Consider the following 17,526-nt stretch of genomic DNA (forward strand, 5'->3'; position numbering starts at 1 on the left):
AGGGAAAGAAAGAAATAAGAAATCACTGCAATGGGAGGAGGTAGGACAGGGCAAGGATGCGAGGCTGCCCAGTACTGAGCTGCTGAGTGGGACAGAGGCCATAGCAGTGGCAGTGGCAGACACCTCTTAAAGAGTCCATATCCATGAGCAGATTTTTGCGGTGACAGACATGCTTGCTCTGAGCACCAGCGCCAGGTTGGCTGCACAGGAGGACTTACAAGGGGATAATGAGCTGTCTGAGTGAGGGCTGGAGGCGAGACTGGCTTTGTACAGAAGTGCCAGGGGTATCTACTGTTCCTCTGGTGAGCCCTCCCCGCTCCTAGTGTGCAGACTCAGTGCCACCATAGCTGAGAAGTCATCAAACTGGATAACAGAGGTTACTCTGCCCAGAGGATTCCCTGAAACCCTGTCTCACCCAACTCATGGCACCCTCCTCAAGCCATATCTAAATGTATCCTCGGTGAGTCAGGTGCCCCTTGCTGAGCAGCACCTAGACTCAACTGACCACGGTCTCTGGCGTGATCTCTTGAGGCAACTATCAGCACAGCATCTGTGGATTGTTTGCTGAATCTTAATGGGTGGCCCTGGAGGGGCATAGGCTGGGGCTAAATTTGGCCTGCAACTGAACCTCTCTCAGGACTGTGCCACTGGACACCTACTTCACAAAATGACATTAATAAGACCAGGAGACTTAAGAGCTTTGTTTAGGACACAGAAAGGCAGCCAAAATGAGAAGAAAAAGAAGCAGAAACCATGAAAACAGAACAGAGATCCAGAAATAATGGAATCAAGCAATCTAACATGTAGAGTTCAAAACACTGCTTATAAAGATGCTCAATGAACTTATAGAAAGTGTAGATGAATTCAGTGAGAACTTTAACAAAGAGATAAAAAACATAAAAATGGAAATGGAAATTATAAAAGGGAACCAGTCAGAAATGAAGAACACACTATCTGAGATGAAAAGTATATTACATAGAATAAGCAGAGTGAATAAAGAGGATTGAATGACCTGTACAGAGGATGAGAAAGCCAAGGACACTCCATCAGAATGGCAAGAAAAAAGAAGCCAAGAGTATAATAATAATTTAAGAAGCCTATGGGACACTATTAAATGTAAAAGTATCTATGTCATAGGGGTACCAGAAAAAAAAAAAGACGCTGAAGAGCTATTTGAAGAAATAATGATGGAAAAATTCCTTAACCTGGTGAAGGAAATAAACATAAAACCCCAGGAAGCTCAGAGAGTCTCCCCAAACCAGAAACCCAAAGAGGCCCACACCAAGACACATCATAATTAAAATGCCAAAGGTTATATACAAAGAGAGACTCTTAAGAGCAGCTAGTTACTTCAAGGGAGCACCCATAAGGCTGGCAGCTGATTTCTCAAAAGAAACTATGAAGGACAGAAGGGTTTGACACAAATATTCAATGTGATGAAAACCCAGGATCTATAACCAAGAATACTTTATCCAGCAAAGCTATCATTTGGAGTCGAAGGAAAGATAAAGAGCTTGCCAGACAAAAATAAGCTAAGGGAATTTAACAACACCAAGCCAGTATTACAGGAAATGTTGGAAGGACTTCTTTAAGAAAAAACATGTATCAAAAACATTCCTATCAACAAGCACCTCGAATGGAAAAGAATTAAGTGCTCCAACCAAAAAACAGAGTGGCTGAATTGATAAGAAAACAAGACCCATACACCTGCTGCCTACAAGAGACTCACCTCAGATTAAAAGATACAGACTAAAAGGGGATGGAAAAAGATATTGCCTTGATGGACCTAGAGGGTATTGCACTGAATGAAACGGGTTGGATAGAGAAAGACAACTATCACATGATTTCATGTACATGTGGAATCTAAAGAACAAAATAACAACAACAAAAGAGGAAATAAACTCATAGATACAGAGAATATTCTGAGGGCTACTAGATGGGAGAGGGGTTTGGGGGGACAAAAAAAGGCAAAGGGATTAAGAGATACAAATGGAGAGTTGCAGAATAGACATGGAGACGTAGAGTGTAGCATGGGGAAGATGGTTAATAATGTAACAAATATGTAAAGGGAGAAAGGAATATTAGATTTAGTGGGATGACACTTTGCGAGTTATGTGAATCTCTGATCACTATTGCATACAACTGAAACTGGTATATTATTGTATGTCAATTGTAATTGAAAAAAACTCAATGAATTACACAATGTAAAATACAAGCAACTTATTGTCTATTATATTTCAATAAAGCCGGAAAAAAAAGATGACTAAAATCACCAAAATCATGAATGAAAGAGGGGACATTACTACTAACCTCACAAAAATAAAACTATGCCAACAAATAACTTGGATGATACAGGCAAAGTTCCAGAAAGACCCAAACTATCAAAACTCACTCAAGTAGAAAAAGAATCCAAATCAAGATACTAAAAAATTGGCTGAATGTAAATCTAAATTCAGTAAAAGAAATTGCCTGAGTCTGACTACAAAAAAAAAAAGGAAAAAAGAAAATCTGAATAGATCTATAGCAAGTAGAGATCAAACTTGTAATTTCAAAACTTTCCATAAAGAAAAAAATCAATGAACAGCTGAGTAGTCGCTTTGTCCTATTCTCTAATTCTTAATACTTCACTTGAAAATTTATATTATAGCTTTGTAAATGGAATTCATTGCAATACCGGTGTGACAGAAATACAATTTTTTCATTAAGGTTCCAATGTTAACAATCCTATGTCTCTCGAAGGTTTCTACTGTTAAATTCAATTGAGTATAAAAATTTTATACTCTATCAGTTTCAAATTCATGCTTCACTTAACCTTGTTTTTATATCTGAGCCACGTCTTTCTCTATTCTTTGACTTTACCATTTCTCAAATTCCCCAACCCCTCAATCTTACTATGTATTACACTGAATCCTTATTTCTCCCTGAACATCTCCTTTCCTTATCCAAACTGGACTGTCTGCTCTCTAGGCTAACTATTGTCCTAGGCCTTCCTTTGTTTTAGTACTTGTATTGGAGCCACTTTAACCTAAATCCTTTTTTCCACCTTCATTTTGGTAAAGTATGTCTTCAAGTAATGTCCTAAGAAAGAGTGGGTGAGAAAAATGTTCCGAATTCTTGTATTTCTGAAAATGTTTTATTCTGCCCTAATACTTAATAACATTGTTATAAATAGAATGTTAGATTTAAAATTATTTTCCCTCAGAACTTTGAAGGCATTGCTCTAGTAGCTTCTACCACCCAGATTTCTAATAGGAAATGCGGTATCCGATTGTTATTCCTTTACAGGCATTTTTCTCTCTTTGAAATATTGCAAAATCTTCTCTTTATAATTGTTATACTGAAATTTCACACTGGTGTGTCTGGGTATTGGCCTTTGACACTCTATGGGGTCTTACTGTGTAAGTCTTCTGCCTCCTTTTAGCTCTGGGAAACTTTCTTGTATTATTTGAGAATTTTTTTCCCTCTTTTTTTCTGTGATCTCTCGTCCTCTAACTTCTACTAATTTTCAGAATGAATAAAGATTAATGAGAATTAGAAAATAAAATACCAAAAAGATGGGGAAAGGAACTATAAACCAATACTGAACTCTAGTCAATGTATGCTAAAATATTTAGGGGGTAATGTACTAATATCTGCAACTTTCTTTGAAAGGCATAAAAATATCCAAGATAAACTGACTGTTGGATAGAGAAGAACAGATAGGATAAAGCGAGTATATTAGAATGTTAATTGAAGAGTCTAGGTGGTGGGTATATGAATCTTCATTGTGTAATTCTTTTAGCTTTGCAGTAAGTTCAAATGATAACAAAATGTTGAGGGAAAAAAACTCATAGGAGATGCTTTATCTTCTTGTCACTTTAACCCCTGCATTTTCTTGTCTATGAGCTTTTAAAGTTCAGTCACAAAAACTGATGTCTAGAAAGAAACAACAAATGGACTTTAGGGACACCTACTGGCTTATTAACAAATAATCTTTCAAGAAGGTATTAGGGACTCAGAACTCTTATTTCCAACTCAGTCACCACTTCAACAATCATTTATTTTTTTGAGTAATCCAATAAATGATAACTTCATACTTCCATGGATGGCAACATCTTTCCTCTAAGGGGTCAAATTAAGAATTACAATTCTTGAGCCCTGACTGAATTATTATTACAGAGTGGTACTAAATAAGTGGAGTAACAGCCCTGCCAATGCTTAAAAATTCAAAGCTCTTAGTATAATACCCAATAAAATAGAATTTACTGGGTTGTATATATATTGATGTGTGAGATATTAAATAAGTACACATAAATCTCAGATATTATCCATTTGACTAAGTTACATGGCAGAACTACAGGCACTGAAGCTATCCAATACAAAGGATGCATTCTTTTGGAAGATTCTTTGGCTTTTGGAGATTATTTTCAAAGAAAATTTCTGTGAAACTATAATAGTAATCAACATAAAATAAGAAAATATCTACGGCCATGCCACCCTGAACAAGCCCGAGCCCGTTTGATCTCAGAAGCTAAGCAGGGTTGGGCCTGGTTAGTACTTGGATGAGAGACCACCTAGGAAGACCAGGTGCTGTAGGCATAAAAAATAAAAAATAAGGAATTGTAAGCTGACAAGGTCTTTGCAATCTGTGAGGTCAACCAAGGGTTGCCTTGCCTAAAAAAATAAAAAATAAGATTAAAAAAAAGTAAACTATATATTTGCTTCACATTATATAAAACTTCAAAGGTAAAGCTAATCAAACTCTGTAACTATATAATACCGAAGTGCTTAAAATAAAATGTAATCATGGGAAATTTTGAGTGCTAGAGAAATATATGAAGCAAGAAAAACAGCTGTTAAGATACTGGAGGGAGATGAAAAAGGATCATAGTATAATAGGATGAAAATAACTGATTCTAGTCTTAGTTCTGCCATCATCTGCATGACCTTGGATAAATAACTAAACCATTGTGCCTAAATTTCCTCATGTGTAAATCAGATAATACTGGCCCTACTTATGTTTCTTAGTGTTGTCATCAGGGACAAACGATAATATTTATGAAATGGATGGGATTTCAAAGTTAAAGTGCTATGTAAGGGATTATGTTATCTCATTTCAGTGAAGCCAGTAAATTCACTTTTAAGTCATTTATTAAGGCAAAAAAACTAAACGCATGATTTGAAATCACATTAATAAAGAACCTTGCCTGTGATTAGTTGACTAACAGATTATATACACTGAGAGCCTAATTAATGACTTTAATATTCAAAACGGCTTTTCTATTTGACAGTGAAACATGTTTATTATAGAAAATGTAAAAACTTCAGAAAATTGAGGCAAAAATAAAAACTGTTCACATTCTTACCATCCAGAAATAACATTTAAGTGTATTTATCCCAAGTGTTGTACATTTATAAATACATTTTTCTATATTATAATTATGTATGGTATCAGATGGGTACTAGATTTATTGGGGTGATCACTTTGTAAAGTATATTAATGTCTAATCACTATGTTGTATACCTGAAACTAATATATTGTATGTCAACTATAATTGAAAAATAAGAAAGTATTATAATAAATACATACATTTAAAATTAAGCATGTGTATATATATGTATATGTGTATATGTATATATACACATACACACACTCATTTTATTAACCTTTCTTATATCGTTATGTCAATAAATATTCATATGTCAATATTCTTTGAAACTTTTTTGTGGCTGCAATACTAATGAGTATTTCTAAGGCATGAGATCATAATATCTAGAAAGATAAGGTACTCACAGCTGGTGGGAGTGTAAAGTGATAGTCAATTTGGCAGTATTTATGTTATACACCATGATACTGCAATTCTCTAGAGAAAATCCCAATTTATGAAAGGCGGCACATACAGAGATAATTAACTGGTAATGCAGTCACCCCTGGAAAGAGGAACATGACGAAAGGAGGGACAGAAAGAGGAAGACAGCAACCTTTCTTTGTATAACCTTTTGAACTACTCCTTCTGATGCCTCCCTAGTTCACATAAGCAGTACTTACTAGAATTTTATCAGCTTTGGCTTCACTAATCCCCTTAATATTTATGAGCTCCTTCTTTGGTGCATAGGCAACAGCCTCCACAGTATGAAATCCAGCTTCTTCCAATTTCTTCACATCGTTGGCATTTATGCCACATTGCTGCAAGTGAAGAAAACCATGAATAAATTTAAATTTTAGTTCTCTCTTCTATCTAATATGGATATCTGCCCTACCTATTTCACAGAGCTGTTTGGAAGAACTGTGGTATTATATCCCAAAGCTTTGAAAAGTGTGCGTTACATATAAGGTATTTATTAACAGATTATCAACCTTTCCATGATCAAAATCAGCATTTTAAAACTAGTACTATCCCTTTATATTAAAATGGACTTATCATGAATTGGGATTAAACCAGTAACTCCCAAGCACTGGGAGAAAAACCTGTAACACTCAACTTTTTATGACTGGGACACTAAATAAACTTTGAGACCCTGGGTTCTAAAAGACCACTTTAAATCAGTATTTCCCAATGTTTTCCACATCAAGCACACATAAAATTGGTATTTTTTACACTAAGCTGCGGTAAACAAATAAGGCTGCCCAAGAACTGAGGGGAGCACTATCTTAGCATATCAATATCCTTTTTGTAACACAATGACTAGAAAGATCTACTCTTACAACCTACATTGAGATTACAGAAAGTTTTTGGTCAGAGACTTATATATCATTTATCAAAACAAACCACCGAAAGCTACCTGTTTCTCCCTATATACAAAGTCAGCTTTGGTTTTATTAGCCACCAAAACCATGACTTCTGGGAGAGTATGAGTTGTGGGGGACGTGTATGTATTTGGGGGTTGGGGAAGGTTTGAAAGATGGGAGAGAATATCTGCCCACAGAAACCATGTCTACTATTAATAATTAAGCAATATGCATGTGTGGATGGATATAAGGATGCTCATGACACTGAAAGCTATGACTCTGAATTCTCTAGTCTTTATCATGAACCTGTTTAAGCAAACTACTGGAGTCTTGAAGCTTAGCTGGGGATAGGAAGAATGTGTGTAAAGAGGCAAAAGAAAGAAGGCTTTCTCTGCTTACCCTCCTACTTATTTCAGCCCATGTCGGTGGCACCCATACTAGGGCCTCTGTACAACGAGCAGAAATAGTGCAAGGCTCCAGCTCTAGTGCTTGATGTTGTTGTGCAGAGTTCTAAATTGGAGCTTGGCTCTCATACCTTAACAACTATAAACCCTTCTCCCTGGCCCCCATGACAGCTGTCTTGCTAGTAACTTCAGCACAGATCTGGGTCTTCTATCCTCCCTGCAACGCTGGCCCAGGCTACTGTAATTCCCTGGACAATAATTTCATACTTAGTACAAGAGCATCCTCTACCATTGGATCCTATGGTTTCTTAGTTTCTGACAATCCAGCTCTAAGAAAAGGGATAAAGTAGGAGGAACATTCTTGACAAAAGGAGAGCTCTGCCCAGACATGTTTAGCAACTATCTTATGCCTTTCCACAGGATCCTTGACAACTCTTTTAAAAACTCTAATTTGGGTCTTGACTACAGGTAGTAAACCACTGGTTTATGTAAATGTTGTGGGTTCACTCAATAGGTAGAGAAATCTAGTCTGGCATTAAATTAGCAACTAAGCACATACCTCTAATCTTGAGATAGGTTGTGGGCCAAAGCTCTCTTCTTCCAGGGAAGTATCTGCATTTGCTTCAAGCTGCATCTGCATAGCCATTACTTAGTGTTCAATACTGAAAAATATAGATGGCCATCAGGAAGAACACTGGAGAGAGTAGAACTGTAAACTTAATTTTGCAATAAATCTCTGAAGAATTACTTGCTAGGCTTTTGGTCTAATCACCGACCTACCCATGGCAGGAAAAAGAACAAATATCTCACGAACTTTCCCTTCTACCTAGGTAGTTTTATCAGAAAAACTTTAAGAATAGCCAGGGGAGAGTATTAGACAAGGAGACACAGGGAGGCTTCTGGGGTGCTGAGAGCACTCTATTTCTTGACCCGAGTGGTGATTACACAGGTATATTCATTTTGTAATAATTCATGGAGCTATATACACTTTTGCCTGTTTTTTCTACATGTATATTGCACTTCGTTTTAGAGGTTTAAAAAAACTGCTCACTCCCTAATCATCACGTGGACTGTCTTCCGATTAATTAAAATATCTTTTTGTCAAGTCGACGTTGGTAGGTAGTAAGAAAAGTATGGTATAATGGAAAGAGGGCGGACCAAAAATCCAGCTCTAACACAAAACAGCTGTAATTTTAACTCATTACACCTCTCTCGACCTCAGCTTCCTCGCCCACTCCCATAAGTGTTGGAAATGAAGGCCTCGAAAAGATTCCTCTCTACTCTAATGACGGGTCCGCTTCTGTTTTCGCCACAACGAGCTCCAAGAGTCGGTTGGGCTCGGGCACGCCCTGCCTCTTTTGGCGCAGAGGGGCCGGGTTCAGTCCGCCGCAGGAGCACGGGCCTGGGTCTGGTTAACGCGCGGACAAACCCAGAAGCGGAAAGCGGCCGAGTCTGCGCCTGACACACTCACCTCAGCCTGCAGCGCTCCTATCTGGAACGGGCTGGGCTGTGGGCTCCGACCTCCGTCCGCTGGGCCGGCGCGCTACCAACCCCGGACCGACTCCAGACGCCCTTGCTTGCGCCTCACTTCTCTGCTCCCTTGTTCCAGCCTTCTGCACACAACCCAGGCGAGTTCCGGCTCCCAACTACGCGCCGGGAGCACGTCTCAGTTCTCCTCAGCACTCGGCCTCCCCAAGCAGCGCGCGATCTGCCCGCCCGCTTTCGGAAATCCCGCCAAATCCTCTAGAGCAGTCACGCCTGTGCCGACGTAACGTCTCGGATTCGCCTTCTAGCCTGTCCCGGCGCTGCTTGCGAGCCGGAAAGCTAGGCTCAAGGAACTTGATCTTGCATGATATTAAGAATTACCTTCTTCCTTTTAACCCTAAGGACTTACTCAATACTTTAGAGTTGCCGCCTTCTCATTACCAGATAGAGAACTACAACTCCCAAGAAGTAGTGGAGTCGGCCGGAGACTACATCTCCCAGTGTGCACCGCCCGCGGACGCCGCCGCCGTAGCTCCTCAGCTACTCTTGGAAATAGTCTGGTTCCAAAGAGCTATTTTTGGTTAACCTAAGTATCTAGAGGTGGGCTTCCGACTCAGTCAAATTCCCTGAGCCAGACGCTTTCCAGGCCCCTAGAGGTGATGGAGCTGAGGAAGCTACATCTCGATGAAACTGGGAAATCGAGCTACTACCAGGAGGGAGAAAGAAATGGTTGTAATATTAGTCAACCTGACTCCAAAAGAAGGAGGCACTGATTTTGGGAAGGTAAACCATATCGTGTTTTACTGGAAAGTCTGATCTGTGATTCCGGTTTTAAAAGGTGAATAGGGGTTTCTCGGACGAAGGAGAAGCAATGGAAGACAAGCAGATCATATTGGACATGGAAATTTAACAACCTGGTCTAAGAACAGTATTGTTTAATAAGGGAGGAAAAGTTTAAGAGGTGATGAGACTGTAAAGTTACATATAGTTGAAGAGGCTTAAGACCATGTATGGAGCTTTGGTGTTTATTCTTTAGATAATGGGAAAATCATTGAAAGTTTGTAAGCAAACAAGTACGGTTAGATATATTCTCTTCACTACTTTATGTTTGTGGAGTGCTGTAAAATTCGTAAACTTTAATCCTCACACCATTATCTTGTAGCATTGAAGGATAGATATCAGGAGAGAGTAACAGCAAAAACTGTTAAGAAGCTTCTTGCAATATTTCAGGCAAGAGATGAAGGCTTGAGTTAGAGCAATGAGAACAGATTCAGGAAGCATTCTGGAAGTAGAATTAACCTAACTTAGTGATTATAGATAGTACCTGGGGATAATAATGAACTGCCTTCCATACCAAAAGTACCCACAGTTACCTCCTATTTTTCACACCCCCGTCCTTAGAGCATCTGCAAACCCATAGCCCCTCTTGGCTGAGTGAAGTCATATGACTGACCCTTCGTTAAAATTAAATTCCTGTGGCTGTGTGGATGTCAAATGAGAGAAACCCCTTCTAGAAAGATTAAGAAATTGAGAGACTAAGAAAGTGAGAGTCTGAGACAGAAAGAAACAGTTTGGGGGGTGGGGGAACAGTTTTGAATTCTGACTGCTTTCCAGATCTCTTTTCCAGGTTCTCAGGGGCCCAGCAGCACTTACTGTTCTTAAGGTCTATGAGATACCGCTATACCCCAATAAAGCTCCCTTCCCATTTTTTTCTGCTTAAAATAATTTGAGTAGTTTTTTGTTCCTTTCCTCTAAGACAAACCACTAAGAACTTTGAAATAAGACAAACTAGATTTCTCACTAACAGTTAAATTAGCAATTCATGAGAATATTTATATAAATGTGTAATTAAAAAGTTTGGGACATATTCTTAATTACAACCTAAGTGACCTATCTGAAATCTCAAGAAGGCAGGCAACCTCTGATAAGACCAAAACTCACAATCAGCAGAAACCTAATCTTTTGTCTCGAGAAAAATAACTTCAGCATAGTCGGCCTGAAGCATAGGAAGAGAAATCCAGAAAGGGAAACCCAGTGTCCAAGTGATCCATTTGAGTAGTACAAGGATGATTCAACATTAGGAATCCTTTTATTATAATTGACCACATTAATAGGTCACGGAGAAAAGAATATGGTTAATTTCATCATTTTGAAAAATCAATAAAATTCAACATAAATTTCTGATTAAGGAGAAGAAAAGGTAAAAAGAAAAAAATACAGATAAATGAGCTGCCATCATTTGCTCAGTGGTGAAGCGTTGGAAACACTTCCATTAAAACCAAGGACAAAATTGTCTATTGTCACTATTATTTACTATTGTTTAGGAAGTGCCACTGTCATAATAAAAGAATGAAATAATGAGATAATAAAAAATAAATAATAGAAGATGCAAATGTTGGAAAAGATTTACAAATACGATTATACCCGGATAGTTTAAGGGATAAAAAGACATTAGTGTAACTAATTGCAAATATAAAATCATAGCTTTACCAAATGCTAATAACCAATTAGACAATGTAATAGAAAAAAGATACCATTCACAGAAGAACAAAAACCATAAATATATAGGAATAAACTTTTAGAAATGTTCAGGACCTACATAGAGAAATATCTAAAACTATGTTCGCTGAGGAGAAGGCTCAATATTATAAACTTGAAAATTCTCCAGAATCAGTGAGTTCCCAATCGAAATCTCAATGGGATTTGTGGCAATCACTATTGATTGCCTACCCAACAGTCATTGCCCTTTATAGCTAAGGAAACTTACTATGTGAGAGGATGCTCACTTACAAGCTTTTGGATGACTTTGCCTTCATCTGTATTCTTTTATGTATCGTTTGAATTTTTAGTATTAATATATTTTTATTTTTGATAATTTTTAAACTGTAACAAAAATATAAAATATCTCGAAATAAACTTAACAAGAAAAGTGCACATCCTATATGAAGGAAACTTTGAGATATTAAAGAAGGATACAAAAAGAAAAGCTTACTATCTACTTGTATTGGAAGGCTCAACATTTTAAAGATATCAGTTCTCCAATAGTTGATCTTTAGATTTAATATAACATGATCTCAGTAAAAAATGCCAACAGTTTTTTTTGGGGAACCGAATAAGCTAGTGTTTAAAGAATCATATGTGCTTCTTAGTTTGACATAGGAACATATTTTAGACAGAATATGTGTTCTGTTTTAGAGCTGTGCTGTCTGTATATTTAGCTGTGGACAACTACATATTGCTCTCACAACATTGATTCCTGCAATAATTCCATCCTGATAATATGAATGCCAGTTGTGTTTACAAGAACTGATAAGAGGAGTAAAATCATATGATCATTACAGCAGACAAAAATAAAGCATGTGATAAAACTTCAATATCTATTCATGTTAAACCTTTTAAAAACTAGGAGTAAATGAGAACTTAACTGGACAACAGGTATAACAGCAACAGTAACAACATAAAAGCCTTTTGTAAACATCACATTTAATGGTGAAACTTTAGAGCTATCCTTTGAGATGAAAATAAGACAAAGATGCCTGTCTGTCACCACCTCTAATCATCACTGCGCATTAAAGCAAGAAACAGAAACAAAGGGAATAACTATTATAAAGGCAGAAATGAAACTCAACTTTGTAAATGGTATGATTATGTATATTAAAAAATTGAAAAGAAATTTCATAAACTATTAGAATTAAGAGTTTAGCAAGGTGGCTGTACACAAAATCAATATACAAAAACATTGTACTTCATATACTAGGAAAAATAATGACATTTGAAAAATGATGCATTTTACAAAATCAAAAAGTAACAGTAAATCTAATAAACTATATATACAATCACAATTGGGAAACATAAAATTTTATTGAAAGGCTTTAAAGATTAATGAAGAGACATCATAGTTATGGATTGGAGGTTCAGAATTGTATATATGCCAATTCCCCTCAAACTGATCTATAGATTCAGTGCTATCAATAAAAATCCCAACAAGTTTCCCTTTCCTGTTTTTGCATCTTCACAATCTGATCCTAAATGTCACGTGGAAATGCAAAAGGCTAAGACTAGCCAAGGCAATCTTAAAAAATAAAATGACGGAACTTTCTTCTCCAGATATCAAAACTTTAAAAAAAATTTTATTTTATTATTAGTTTCAAGAATACAGTATATTGATTAGACATTTGTATAGTTTATAAAACAATCTCCTTAATTGCTCTTTCCTCTGGCTCTCCATCTACCCATTACATTAATGCTAACTGCATTCCCTATACTGTACTCCCCATCCCAGTGACCATCTATCAACTACTAATTTCTACTTCTTTAACTCTTTACCCCATTCTTCCAGCCCCCCAACCCACCCTCCCCCTGGCCATCACTATATTCGTGAGTCTGTTTTTGATTAGTTTGTTCTTTTTGTTTCTTAGATTCTGCATATAAGTGAAATCATATGGTATTTATCTTTCTCTGACTTATTTCATTCAGCATAATAACTTCTAGATCCATCCATGTCATTGCAAATCAAAACTTCTCTTAAAGCTATAGTGATTTAGAGAGTGTTTTATTGGCTCAGCTATAGACAAGTAGATTAATGGAAAAAAGAGAATTCAGAAACAGACCCATGCATATATGGATTCTTGATTTATGACAGAGGTTATCACAGATAATTTATCACTAGGGAAAGGATGACCTTTTTAATAAATGATGCTTGGACAATTGGGTATCCATTTAGGGAAAAAAATGAACTGCTATCTGATATATATAAAAACCAATTTTAGGTATATTGAAGATCTGAATGTGAATGAGAAAATTATAAAGTTTTAGAAGATAGAATAAAGAATATTATATCTTCTAAATTTGGTTGTAGGAAACATTGATACACTTTTGAAAACAATTTAGCATTATCTACTGAAATTTAAGATTTATATATCCTTTGATTTAGCAATTTCTTTCTTTAGTATATGCTCTATATTCTAGGGCCTAGAGAATCATTTGCATCAGGAACTAGAATGTCTATCACTGAATCGTACATTTATGAATGATTAAAATAATATTGTTATGTATATTTTACCACATTAAAAATATTGCCCAGCAAAACATTAATTTTTTAAAAATCAATTCAGAGGAAGGATAGGCTTTTCAAAAATGGTGCTAAAGCTATTAGGCCTAGTGAAAAAATGAATCTCAACCTAAACCTCAAACCTTTTACAAAACTTATTTCAAAATGGATCATAGATTTAAATGTAAAACATAAAACTATAGAACTTTTAGAAAAACATACAAGATCTTCAAGAACTAGGACTAAGTGATGAGTTCTTAGACATGCCACCAAAAACACAATCCATAAAAGAAAAACTGTTAAGTTGGACTTCATCAAAATTTGAAGTTTGTTCTGCAAAGACTGTTAAGAGAATGAAACAACATGCTATAGACTGGGAATAAACATTTGCAAACCACACATCTACCAAAAGACTTGTATGTTTAAAGAACTTTCAAAACTCAACAGTAAAAAAAAAAAATCCAATTAGAAAATGGGCAAAAGACATGAACAGACATTTCACCAAAGATATACAGATGTTAAATAAGCATACAGAAAGATGTTACAAGGGAAATATAAATTACACCACAATAGTATCATTATATATTTATCAGAATGGTGAAAATAAAAAACAGTGCCAATCTAAATGCTGATGAGGATGCGGAGAAACTGGATCTCTCATGGATTGCTGGTGTGAATATAAAATGGTGAGGCCACCCTGGAAAGTAGTATGGCAGTTTCTTGTAAAACTAAATATACACTTGTCCTATGATCCAGCAAACACTTTCTTGGGTACTTAGAGACATAAGAATGTATGTTCATACAAGACTTGTATATAAATATTCATAGCCACTTTATTTGTAGTAACTCAAAACTGGAACACCCAATGCCCTTCAGTGGGTCAATGGTTAAACAAACTATGGTACATCCATACAGTGGGAATAATCCTCCGCAATAAAAAGGAAGAAAATACTTACACACTTGGATAAACATCAAGGTCATTATGCCAAATGAAAAAAAAAAAGCCAGTATCAAAAGGTTACATACCTTAAATTCCATTTATATAACATTCTAAAACTGATAAAATTAGAGATGAAAAACCGGTTAGTGGTTGCCAGAGGATAAGGACGAAGTTGTGAGTGTAACTATAAAGTGGTAGCAAAAGGGAATCATAACTCTCTGGTGATGGAGTTCTGTATCTTGACTGTGGTGGTGGTTACACAAATCTATCCATGGGGTAAAACTGCATAAATCTATACACATACATGTAAATGAGTTATATGTAAAAACTAGTGCAACTGAATAAGGTCTGTAATTACCTCAATATAAGTGGAATCATATATTATTTGTCCTTTTGTGCTGAACATTTAATAGTTTCAGCTCTTATGTTTAGGTCTTTGATCAATTTTGAGTTAATTTTTGAATATGGTATAAGGGTCCAAATTTATTCTCTTGTATGTGGATATCCAATTTTTCCACTAAGCATAATATTTTTTAGGTCTATTAATATTTAACATGTATCAAAATTTAGTCCTTTTCATGGCTGAATAGTATTCCATCCTATGTATAAACCACATTTTGTTTATTCTTATGTTGATAGAGACCTGATTTGTTTCTACATTTTGGCTATTGTGAATAATGCTGCTATGAACCTTGATATACATTTATCTTTTCAAGTCCCTGTTTCAATTCTTTTGGATATCTACCTAGGAGTAGAACTGCTGGGTCATAAGGTAGTTCTGTGTTCAACATTTGAGAAACTGAAACTGTTTTCCATAGTGGCTGCATCATTTTACATTCCCACCAGCAATACACAAGACTCCAAATTTCCCACATCCTCTCCAGTGCTTATTTTCCTTTTTTTAAAAATTATGCCCAACCTAATATATATAAAGTGGTATCTCCTTGTGGTTTGAACCTGCATTTCCCTAATGACTAATGATATCAAACATCTTTTTCACGTATTTACTTGTTGGCCATTTGTATATCTTCTTTGTAGAGATGTCTATTCAAGTCCTTTGTCTATCTTAAAAATTGGGTTGTCTATTTGTTATGTTGTAAGAATTCTTTATATATTCTGGATACTAGACTCTTACCAGATATATGATTTGCAAATACTTTCTCCCATTCTTTTTTTCACTTTCTTGATAATATCCTTTGATGTACATACGTTTCTAATTTTGAAGAAGTCTAGTTTTTGTTCCTTCTCTTTTGTCATCTCTATAATTCCATTGCCATACATGTCATGATGACATGAGGATTTAGCCCTATGTTTTCTGCTGAACGTTTAATAGTTTCAGCTCTTATGTTTAGGTCTTTGATCAATTTTGAGTTAATTTTTGAATATGGTATAAGGGTCCAAATTTATTCTCTTGTATGTGGATATCCAATTTTCCCAGCACCATTTGTTGAAAAGCGGGTTTTTTATTTTTATTTTTTGAGGTGATGAGACTGTTCTAAAATTGATTGTGGTGATACGTGCACATATCTGTGAATATACTAAAAACCATTCAATTGTGCACTTTAAATGGCAAATCATGATTATGTGAAATATAGTTCAATAAAATTGTTTTTAAAAAAAGTGAAAAAACACCACAGATGGCTAGTTCCCACTCCTAGAGTTTCTCTGATTCAGCAGATTTGGGGGAGGCTGATGCTACTAGTCTACAAACTATACTTTGAGAACCACTCTATTAGTTTGTAGAAATGAGTTTTTTGAGAAACTTCAAAACAGTTTTCTTTTATTGTCCTTGAGAGACAGGGTAACTGTGGTTTATACCTGGTTCTTATACTCAGGTCCTGGCATATTTTAATCTTATTTTGGTTTTCAAATAAGTGGGTGTTCTTAGAGCTTTCTTTGGCATATCTTCAAAGGTCTATTGGATACAGGGTAAAAACACTCTTCACTTCATAAAGAGACACTGCTTTAAAAAGATTTCATATAATAAACTTATTTTAATAGTGCAAAAAATAATCTGCTTCCAGTCAGTGAAGGAAAACTTCCTAAAAATTTAATAAAAATAGTCAATACTTGGAACAAAATCAAATAACTAAGTAAATATCACAATTCTGTACTCCAAATCCAAGAAAGCAGAGACTATCATTACAAGCCAAATCATTCTTGGAACTGGTCACTCCAGGTTACCAAAATGCACAAAACAAAACTACTTTTTAGGCTTACAGAAAATAAATAAAACAACTCTAGTAAGAAAAGTAATTTAAGTTCAATGGGAAATAGACCATATTGGTGATTTTAAAAGTTTTTCAAGGAGTTTGTGAAAATAGAAAACATCTACATCTTGATTTTTATGGCAAATGAGTTTCAAGTTGACTTTTGAAGCTTAAAAGACCATGTAATCTTTTGACTTATAACTCAGAAGTCAAAGCAAACCAAGAGGGAAGATAACATTCATGAGACCCATAGGATTTTAACCTGATCTTAACGTACAAAGCAAAATTTTAAGGTGAATTAGTTTAAAAATGCAAATATATTTCAGTTTAGAATAAATATAAAGTAAACAAAAATTATCATGATTAGGATTTGACTAAAGTTTGGATGAAATTTTTTTTATATTTATCTCACAGATAGTATTGATCATTCAATATCAATGGATATTTTTATTTTTGTATATGAGAAGGGTATGGCTTCAGAAACCCATACTTACACTAAGTTCATTACTATTGCCAGAATTTGACAAAGCTGGTATTTTGGGTATGATATTGTTTGAAGTGTATTTATTTAATAAAAGGAGCTGAGAATAATGCTGTAAGGTATCTTTCAGAAAGATGGAAACTGCCTGGGCAGAAGGGTACCTCTCTATACATACATCTCTGTGTACTTATATATACATCTTCTTACTACATCACAAACGCAAAATCAATATATTTACATATATGTA

General features: G+C 35.6%; 1 protein-coding gene and 1 pseudogene across 2 annotated transcripts in view; one reads left to right on the forward strand and one right to left on the reverse strand.

Annotated features, from left to right (window-relative positions):
• RAD51 (RAD51 recombinase) overlaps positions 1-9,026 on the reverse strand; it is a 26,700-nt gene extending 17,674 nt beyond the window's left edge. Inside the window, exons 1-3 of one of the 2 annotated variants that reach the window (XM_025038836.1) lie at positions 9,008-9,026; positions 7,673-7,775; positions 6,029-6,166 (exon numbers count right to left, since the gene is read on the reverse strand). In XM_025038836.1, the coding sequence (XP_024894604.1) occupies positions 6,029-6,166; positions 7,673-7,759 (225 nt within the window). In that variant the 5' untranslated portion in view covers positions 7,760-7,775; positions 9,008-9,026. The other variant, XM_006920486.3, reaches the window with a different exon arrangement.
• On the forward strand, positions 4,460-4,578 carry LOC112469657 (annotated as a pseudogene).
• Positions 9,027-17,526: the final 8,500 nt, after the last annotated feature.

Source organism: Pteropus alecto, unplaced genomic scaffold (assembly GCF_000325575.1).
Source record: "Pteropus alecto unplaced genomic scaffold, ASM32557v1 scaffold86, whole genome shotgun sequence".
In the NCBI taxonomy this organism is placed as follows: Eukaryota; Metazoa; Chordata; class Mammalia; order Chiroptera; family Pteropodidae; genus Pteropus; species Pteropus alecto.